The sequence below is a fragment of the Phalangium opilio genome, unplaced genomic scaffold (genome assembly GCF_054372755.1).
Source record: "Phalangium opilio isolate 3A_F unplaced genomic scaffold, DU_Popi_V2 ptg000063l_1, whole genome shotgun sequence".
NCBI lineage: Eukaryota > Metazoa > Arthropoda > Arachnida > Opiliones > Phalangiidae > Phalangium > Phalangium opilio.
The window spans coordinates 6,694,980-6,705,394 of NW_028324180.1; the positions used below are offsets into that span (position 1 = coordinate 6,694,980).

The 10,415-nt window shown below is 38.5% G+C and overlaps 1 protein-coding gene across 1 annotated transcript; it reads right to left on the minus strand.

Annotated features, from left to right (window-relative positions):
* Positions 1-7,842: 7,842 nt before the first annotated feature.
* On the minus strand, positions 7,843-8,562 carry LOC149662849 (uncharacterized). Its single transcript, XM_089842374.1, has 2 exons — positions 8,522-8,562; positions 7,843-8,455 (listed from the first exon to the last, which is right to left on the minus strand). Exon 2 carries the CDS (start codon positions 8,397-8,399, stop codon positions 8,049-8,051), a length of 351 nt encoding a protein of 116 aa, XP_089698500.1. The 5' UTR covers positions 8,400-8,455; positions 8,522-8,562; the 3' UTR covers positions 7,843-8,048.
* Positions 8,563-10,415: the final 1,853 nt, after the last annotated feature.

Below are 10,415 nucleotides of genomic sequence, written 5' to 3' on the forward strand. Positions count from 1 at the left end.
GATAATCATCGCCCAGCCCAAACCGCTGGCCCCAGAAGGCTGAAAATTTGGAGGAACGTTAATCATAAGTAGTAGGCGCGTACTTAGAAAGATTTTTCCAATCCGCCGCCATTTTAATAAATGGCGCCCAGAAATGTAAAAATTCTTCTCTATGCAACAAAGTCCGCGCGTTTCAACCGATTTCAAAAATATAAAGTACACTGGTTTGCTTTAACCTATAGATGGGCTGAATGGTCTTTCAGGTTCGATTTGTTGCCATCTTTTTAAATGGCGGCCAGATATTAAAAAACCCTTCTTTAAAGAATGTCTGCGTGTAAATAATAATAAATGTCCCGACAAGCTGATGGGCGACGCCGAGTGCCTTCGCTCCTAGGATGCTACAAAAATATTAGTCGAATCAGTAAAATGTACCCATACTTGATAGAAGTTCTTACTACACTCAAGCGATGCCGCGGGTAACAGCTAGTCTCCTATAATTTCCTGTAAATCAATTGTAAATTTTCTATTTTCCTATAACTATTACAAGGTTATTTGTGGTCACCCTGCCTGTGCACAAACATATTTCGTAGAGCTGTACACATACAGATACCATAGACTTGTGAAAACACGTGTCATATAATTGTGTACAAACAGAGCCCGTAGACTTGTGCACAAACAGATCCCTTAGACTTGCGCACAAACTGATGTTATAGACTTGCGCACACACTGATGTCATATACTTACGCACACACTGATGTCATAGACTTGCGCACAAACAGATGTCATAAACTTGTGCAAAAAGAGATGTTATATACCTGTACACAAAAAGATTCCATGGACCTCTGCACAAAAACATTCCATACCCCTATGCTCAAAAATAGGCTCAAGAATATCTCGTACACCACTGCAAAAAATACTGCATATCCATTTGCACAAAAATATCCCGTATCAATTTGCAGAAAAATGTTCTTTAGACCTGTGCACAAACAGATGCAGTGGCCTTTGCAAAAACAGATTCCTTAGGCCTCTGCACAAACCGATTCAGTAGGCCTGTGCACAAAAATATTCCGTACACCTAAGCACAAAAATATTCCGTAGACCTGTGCACAAACAGATACCGTAGACATGTGCACAAACAGATACCGTAGACATGTGCACAAACAGATTCCGAAGACTTGTACACAAATGGAAGTCACAGGGTTGGGCACAAACAAGATGTCATAGAGTTGCGCAAACAATACATCATAGACTTGCGCAAAAAGAGATGTCATGGATATGTGCACATCAGATTCCATGGACTAGTGCAAAAACAGAAGTCTTAGACTTGTTTACAAACAGAAGTCTTAGACTTGTTTACAAACAGAAGTCTTAGACTTGTTTACAAACAGAAGTCATAGACTTGTTTACAAACAGAAGTCATAGACCTATTTACAAAAAGATTCCATAGACCGGTTTACATAAATATTCCATAGACCTGTTTACATAAAGATTCCATAGACCTGTTTACAAAAAGATTCCATACCCATTTGCACAAAACGATTCCATACCCATAGGTCTGTGCACAAACAGATGCCGTAGACCTGTAAAAAAACAGATTCCGTAAACCTGTGCACAAACAAATGCCGTAGGCCTGTGTACAAACAGATTCCGGAGATCTGTGCACAGATTCCTTAGCCATGTGCACAAACAAATTCCGTAGACTTGTACACAAGTGGAAGTCACAGGCTTGTGCACGAGTGGAAGTCACAGGCTTGTGAACAAGTGGAAGTCACAGGCTTGTGCACAACAGATGTCATAGACACTTTCAAACCAGATTCCATAGTTCTGTGCACAAACAGAAGTCATAGACCTGTGCACAAAAACATTCTATAGACTTGTACACATCAAGTTCCCATAGACCTGTGCACAAAAGATCTCATGGAGATGTGAAAAAAGATTTCATGGAACTGTGCACAAAACATTATATAGGCTTGTGCACATAAAGATTCCTTAGACCTGTGTACATAAAGATTTCATGCCCATAGCACAAAACTATTCCATAACCATTTGCATAGAAATATTCCCTAGACCTGCGCACAAAATATTTCATAAAACTGTGCACAAAAAGATTCCATTGACCTATGCACAAAATATTCTATTGGCTTTTGTATAAACGTGTGACATAGACCTGTGTACAAAAATATTCCATGGACCTGTGCACAAAAACATGCCTTGGACCTAATCAGAAACATTCCATACCCCTATATGCTCAAAAATATTCCACATCCATTTGCGCAAACATTTTCCGTAGACCCGTGCACAAACAGATGCCGTAGACTAGCGCATAAAAAGATTCCATAGATTTGCGCACAAATATATTACGTAGACTTGTGCACAAATGGATTCCACAGACTTGTACTCAAACAGAAGTCACACGGTTTCGCACAATCCGATGTTATAGACTTGTGCACAAACAGATGTCATATGCTTGTGTAAAAACTGATTTCATAGACTTGCTCAAAAAGAGATGTAATCGACATTTGCACAAGAGATTCCGTAGACATAAAGATTCTTCTGACTTGTGCACAAACATATTTTGTGGACCTGTACACACACAAATACCATAGACTTGTGCAAAAATAGATGTCAAATATTTTTGCAAAAATAATTGTCAAATATTTGTGCAAAAACACATCCCTTAGACTTTTGCACAAAATGATGCCATAGACTTCTGCAGAGTCATATGTCCTAGACCGGTGTACAAAACATTCTATAGATTTGTGCACAAACGAGTCATATACCTGTACACAAAAAATATTTCACGGACTTCTGCACAAAAACACTCCATATACCTGTATACAAAAATATTCCATTGGCCTCTGCACAAAAACATTCCATAACCCTATGCTCAAAAATTTTCCTTACCCATTTGCACAAAAATATCACGTACACCTGTGCACAAAAATATCACGTACACCTGTGCACAAAAATATCACGTACACCTGTGCACAATAATATCACGCACACCTGTACACAAAAATATTCGGTATCCATTTTCACAAAAATATTCGGTATCCATTTTCACAAAAATATTCCGTACACCTGTGCCCAAAAATATTCCGTACACCTGTGCACAAAAATATTCCAAATCCATTTTCACCATAATATTCCGTACACCTGTGAACAAAAATATTCCAAATCCATTTTCACGTATAATATTCCGCACACCTGTGAACAAAAACAGTTCGTACACCTGTGCACAAAAAAATTCCGTACAATTGTGCATAAAAATATTCCGTACACTTATGCACAGATAGAAATCACAGGCTTGTGCACAAAGAAATGTCGTAAACTCGCGCAAAAAGAGTTGTCATAGAAATGAGCAAATCAGATTCCAAAGACCTGTGCACAAATAGAAGTCGTAGACCTTTGCACAAACAGAAGTCGTAGACCTGTGCACAAACAGAAGTTGTAGACCTGTGCAAATAAAGATTTTTCACTTGGGCACGTAAAGATTCTTCAGACTTGTGTGCACAGAAAGATTCTTCAGACTTGTGTGCACGTAAAGATTCTTCAGACTTGTGTGCACATAAAGTTTCTTCAGACTTGTGTGCACATAAAGATTCTTCAGACTTGTGTGCACATAAAGATTCTTCAGACTTGTGTGCACAGAAAGATTCTTCAGACTTGTGTGCACATAAAGATTCTTCAAACTTGTGCACATAAATATACCATTATCACATGAACAAAAAATTCCATAGACCTGTGCACAGAAGATTCGATACTCCTATACTCAAAAGGATTCCATGCAGATTTGCACAAAAACATTCCGTAGACCTGTGTAAAACAATATTCCATAGGCCTGTGCACGAAAAGATTCCATAGACCTGGAAACAAAAATATTCCACTGACCTGTGCACAAAAAGATTGCATAGGCCTCAGCACAAAGAGATTTTATACCCCTTTGCACAAAAATATTCTGTAGGTCTGCGCTTAAACAGATTCCGTAGACTTGTACACAAACAGATGTTATAGTTTAGATTCGTATAAAAATTTAATTACCTATAATTGGTAATTATCTTTAATTGCTTATTTTGTTTAATTAAGTTTAATCTGTACTTCGCAACTAAATTAGTTGGACGCGCAAAAGTTATAATGACAATTAAGCTAGCTAATTGCCCTACCAATTTGATTATCCGCAGTAAAACGACGTAAGTCCTAGAATGACTTTCTTTATTACTTAACCCAAGCAAAAAAGTCTTAAGTTCCACAGTCTAAAGGTAAACCACGTAATTCGGAGCAGGTACTTAAAACTATTAAAAACAATACTTAAACTTTGTTTTTCTAAACGAAAAAAGAATTGGCGCCCACTTTAAAAATGGGGCTTTCATTTAAGACCGTCTTCAAATCTATCAAACGTATAGTTATTTTTGTAAGGGTAGTTACAAAATGGGTAAGTTTGGAAAATTTCCCATGTTATTTCTATGGAGATTCTCTAGTTTTTCGCCAAAATCTGTGATTAACTTTATGGAAATGAAAACCACCCTTAGCAACTTTATGCTTTATAAAATAAACTATTGGATGGATCATCTTGAAATTTTTACCACATATTAAGGGCCCGGATTTTAGTTCAGTAGAAAAATTTCAAAACAATAAACTTAATACGAAAAAAGTTAAAACCAATCCAAAAACCTTCCTTATACATTAGAGCCGTCATCAGGCCTTATCTAAGGGAGCTACCGCTCCCTAAGAATAATACGTTCGCCTCCATTATCAACATGCAAGAGACACTGAATTCAAGTGATTCACTATTTATGACTAATAACCTGACAGACGTGGTCGATTCTCCTTACAACATGAAAGAGACTGATTCCACTTCTCCAGTATTGACCTGTTCCGGTGTTACAGAAGCGGGGATTGCCAGCGTAACTGAAAGATCCGATTCCAGTGCTTTGGGAACGGAAATTACAAACGTTACAAAGGCCTTAGGTCATGGATTCAACGATGCTCTCAACGGGAATACTTCTCAAATTAAGATGACAGCTGAAGCCGAAATAAGTTTTAATAACTCGAAAACATACTTAAGTCACACTTTCGTTAAATCATTTAAAAGCCTTCGTCGCCGAGTTTTGACACCTTATTATAACACTCCAAAGCGTTCGACCCAATGTTCAACATCGACCCCTAAGGTTTACAACGAAGTACCGGATAAACTTACTAAAAGTGAACTGAAAATTATAGAAGATAATTTTTCAATTACTAAAGAACTACCAGAATTAACCTACCAATTTTATCCTCCGCTTCCAAAGGAAGACAAAAATGCGCAAGAGCTCGAAGGAAGGCGTATTGTGAACATAAAGCACTTCAAAAATGAAATCCGAAACCTCGAACTGCATCGTTGCCACAGAGACACTAGGGGCTCTTTCAAGATGGTGACAGAAATAAAAAAAGGATTTTTCTCATATTTTTACTTTGAATGTCCATTTTGTCCCGAAAAAACCGAAATTACCACCGACCCCAATAGTCTCAAGCAAAAGGGACCCATAAAAGACTTGACCATTAATGACGCGGTAGTTTGGGGCGCAATGAGTACAGAAGGAGGACACGCAAAAGTGGACGAGGTATTTTCGGTTATCGGCGTTCCAGTAATTTCTAAGAACATTTTCGTGAAATGTGAGGAGAAACTCGCAAAAAACTGGGAACTAGCATTCTACGAAGAAATGTTAGCCGCTGGCAAAGAAGAATTGCGTTTGGCAAGGGAAGCCGGCCACATTCGTCAAGGTGTACCATATATTACAGTAATTGTAGACGGCGGATGGTCTCACAGGAGCTATGGCCACCGTTATACTGCTAGCTCTGGAGTAGCTGTAATTATCGGTAAAAGGACCAAAAAACTTTTGTACATTGGAGTTAGAAACAAGTATTGCGCAACTTGTGAGTTTAACAAAAGACACGCTAAAGAATCATCCAATCACGTTTGTTACAAAAACTGGACTGGTCCTTCTGCAAGTATGGAAGGCCACATTCTTGTGGAAGGCTTTCGTCAGAGTGAAGCCATGCACGGATTGCAATATAGAAAGTTTGTTGGTGACGGCGATTCTTCTGTTTACAAGAAAATTTTAGAAAATGTACCATACGGAACCAAGGTGTCAAAAATTGAGTGCTCCAACCATGCTGTAAAATGTTTTATTTCCAATTTATACAAGCATTCTGCCTTGTCTGCTGAGTATAAAAGGGTTTTAAGTGCAGAAAAAATTAGAAAAATGACGATATCGGCAAAAGGTGCTGTTTATCATGCCGCAAAAAATAAGGGAACTGTACAAGACCTGAGACAAGACCTACTCAACATTCCTAGGCACGTCTTTGGAAACCACGAGCGATGCCGAAGCTATTTTTGCAAAAACAAAAATGATAAGAATCCCAAGAAAATTGTGGTTCCACGAAATCTATATATAAAGATTATGTCCGCAAATAATAGTTTGGCGGCGAAGTCGGAAAAACTCATAACTGACGATACAAGCAATCGGGCAGAGAACTATATGTCATTGTTAGCAAAATTCAACGGCGGGAAACAGGCAGACCATGGGAAGAAAAATGGGTTTCAAGGGAGGTGTTTCGGAGCTGCTTGGAGCCAACATAACGGTAGATCATGGCATCGATACCTCTGGAAAAAGCTCACAACCAAGAGTCCGAACTTGTACATGAAAAAGCACATTGCGAAAAACCTAAAAAGTGTACTTACGAAAAAGAGGTGACTCGCGAAAGAATTCAACCAAGAATCCATAGAGAAAAAGAAAAGAGAAAGAGCCCAAGAAGTTACTCTTGGTCAAGCGGACTACGGCCCTAATTGTGAACAGCCTGATGTTTCCGAATATTAATTTCTAAGGCGGAAGCATGAAATTCTCAAAAGTTTGGAAGTCGATGAAGCCAAGCAAGCCAATATTGAAGAAATTACGAGGGGACAAGCTACGAATGAGGCATGGATCGAAGAAAGACGAAATCGGCTTACAGCTTCAAATTTCGGTGCAGTTTGCAAACGAAAAGAAAGTACTGATTGTGACAACCTCGTTAAGAGTCTTTTATACTCTCCACAAGTTAGCACGCCAGCTATGGAATACGGAAAGGCTAACGAGGACGTTGCAATCGAGAAGTATATCGAACAAACTGGAACATCCGTTGTTAAAAATGGCATTTTCGTTGATCTAGAGATAGGTTACCTTGCCGCTTCACCTGATGGTCTTATTGGTACAGACGGACTAATTGAGGTTAAGTGTCCCAAGTACATTGAAAAAATGGAACCAATGGAAGCTCCTGAATTCATCAGTCACTTTTACTGTACTAAAGAAAATAACCAGCTAAAACTGAAGAGAGGGCACGATTATTTTTTCCAAATCCAGAGCCAGCTTCATATAACTCGTAGAAAATACTGCGATTTCATAATCTATAGCCCCAAAGGACTATCTATTGAGAGGATTTTTGCCGACGAACAGTTTTGGTCAACAAAAATGCGCCCATTTCTTGAACGCTTTTATATTCAGTGCTTGTTGCCAGAAATTAGTGATCCACGACAAACCAGAAATATGCCTTATCTAAAACCTAATTATATATTGGAAGCCCAATCAAAGCTAAAGTTGAAGCAGATTTGTAAAAATACCGACGAACCCAGCAAAATCCATTCAAAGAAAAGGAAACCCTTCCAATAACGAAGGATACATTGACAAAGGGCCAAACAGTATTTAAAAACAATGCAAAATCAAGCATAAATAATAACAAGTTGGGAAAGCCAAAATATTACCTCTCCGAGTGGAGATGACTATCACTACCCCTTAAACAACCTAAGTATATGCATCTATCGCTTTTCTTAATTCTTTGCAAGTGCAGGAATTCAATTTTAAAATAGTCAATTGTTCAAGCCTTTTCAATATCTCTCAATTGCTGTGGAAACTCTACTCTCTCGCTATACCTCAACCGTATTCTTAGTCTACCAGTATGATTTGTAACATTTGTCCATATCAAAGCTGAATCATACCTCGCCACACAAAAAGCAAATGTCCCCAAAACATGGAAGCCACAACCCAATCACACATAAGCTAGGCTCGTACTTGTTCATCGCCTTCGATTATTTCACTAATATTAGCATTATCATTTTGTACATTATTGGGTTCCTCATTAATAGATATGCCTACGCTTACGGTACTTTCAATAGAGCTTTTATTTAATGCGTCATCTTTCGCAGAATCATGGCCAACTGGCCTCGCGGTAGGACCAACATTGGGTGTGCTAGAACCTGTTCCCGAAACAGCCTTTTTTTCAGCTGCTAACACTCTTCTCCTTTCATTTTCTCGTTTCCTAAATTCAGGATCTGACCTTTTTGCCCTCATTCTTTCCCTTGCTTTACGTTTCCTGATTTCCTCTTTACTTAAATTATTATCCTCCTCCATTTTATTATTCAGTTAAATACTCACAAAATCCGCAAAAGCAATCCCCTTGCAAGACTCTGTAACGTTTAAAATATTATTTTCCGAAGAAAGTTATTACAGAAGATTGAATTATGAAGTACTACCTTTGAAATTCAAATAAAGAATGATAAAAGTGCGTAAAAAAGGTCTTTCACAAATAGGGGGCGTATAAAATAAACAGCATTTTTTTATATTTAAAAAATATTCTTAGATTGTCAAATACTTTTTTCGCCATTGAATTTTTTTTAACACCAGCTTGTAATCTAACTGGGAGTAAGATGAAAGGAGTAGAAGCTTATCTGTCTTAGGAAATATGAAATTTTATCTTAACAGTTCGTTAAATCATAAGTTTATAACGAAAAAACGCGGAAGGGGAAAACGAACAGACAACAGCGATTTTTGGGGGTAGAAGGTTAAGAGCACCATCTGTCGTCCGTGCCAAAGTTGAACTTCCACTCGAAACGCAATGAGAAAGTGGATAAAATAATGCCATCAGCTATTTAACTGCGTCGATATAATTAACGACTTGACCCATGACATGCCCTTAACACTGGCTTCTATGAATCCTATTTATTCTTGGATACTAGGAAACTTGGTAGACGTAACAGTCTGTACCAAGTACCCAAGCATCCTTCAATAAACGTCTGGCAACGAGGATTTGAAACACTACCATAATTCATAGTGTCTCGAATCTCTACGTTCAGTCCATTATGAACAGTGCTGAGAGAATGATACATCAGAAAGAGCCATTCAAATTGAATTGCTGAAAATATTATCCATATTTTCATTTCATATAACAAAGAAAATAAATTATTATGGTTTTGAGAGGAGCTTCCCATTTTGGTTGTTATTTTCAAAAATATATCGCAATGCACGCGCCTTGATAGATAGAGGAGGCAATGTAGGAAATATAACGCAATGCACGGGCCTTGATAGATATAGGAGGCAATGATTTAACGACTTCGGTACTTGGGTTTATCTTTAATATTTAAATAAATATAATTATTTTTAATTATTTTAATCGCCAGTAAATAACTTTAAAAATAGTTAAATCGTTTAAAATAAAGTTGTTCATAATATCTTTCGAAACTTTGCTAATATTGACGTTTAAAGTGAAGGGTACCCTTCTTGCCCGCTTTCTTCAAATTTTGGGGTATATATACGATCCGTTTCCATTATAATAATAGATAAAAACGCATTCGCGTGAACCTTTGGTGGAAGCCCTGCCATTGGGAGGCTAGACGTTTCTCGTAACCCTAGCTGATCGCCGCGTATATCTTAAAACCAAATAATAGATAAAAACGCATTCGCGTGAACCGATGGTGGAAGCCCTGCCATTGGGAGGCTAGACGTTTCTCGTAACCCTAGCCGCTCGCCGCGTATATCTTGAAACCAAACGATGACGGTGGAAAAGAAGCCAGAATGTACTGACCGGCGTCCATGTGGAATGGACAAAAGACCTGAAGATGGAGGTGCATAGAAGCTGGTGTCAATGTGGAATTGACGAAGAACAGAAGATGGTGGTGCATAGAAGCTGGTGTCAATGTGGAATTGACGAAGAACAGAAGATGGTGGTGCATAGAAGCTGGTGTCAATGTGGAATTGACGAAGAACAGAAGATGGTGGTGCATAGAAGCTGGTGTGAATGTGGAATTGACGAAGAACAGAAGATGGTAGTGTATAGAAGCTGGTGTCAATGTGGAATTGACGACGAGCAGAAGATGGTAGTGTATAGAAGCTGGTGTCAATGTGGAATTGACGACGAGCAGAAGATGGTGGTGCATAGAAGCTGGAGTCAAGGTGAAATTGACGAAGAACAGAAGTTGGTGGTGCTTGGAAGCAAGCACGTACAGACTAGTGTCCATGTGGGATGGACAAAGACTAGCAGATTGTGGTCCTTAGAAGCCAGTTAGTAAAGACTGGTGTTGGTAGATGAATGACCAAATTTCCGTGAACCGCGAACGCGTTCCGGAAATCGGGTATTTGTTTGCTCCGATT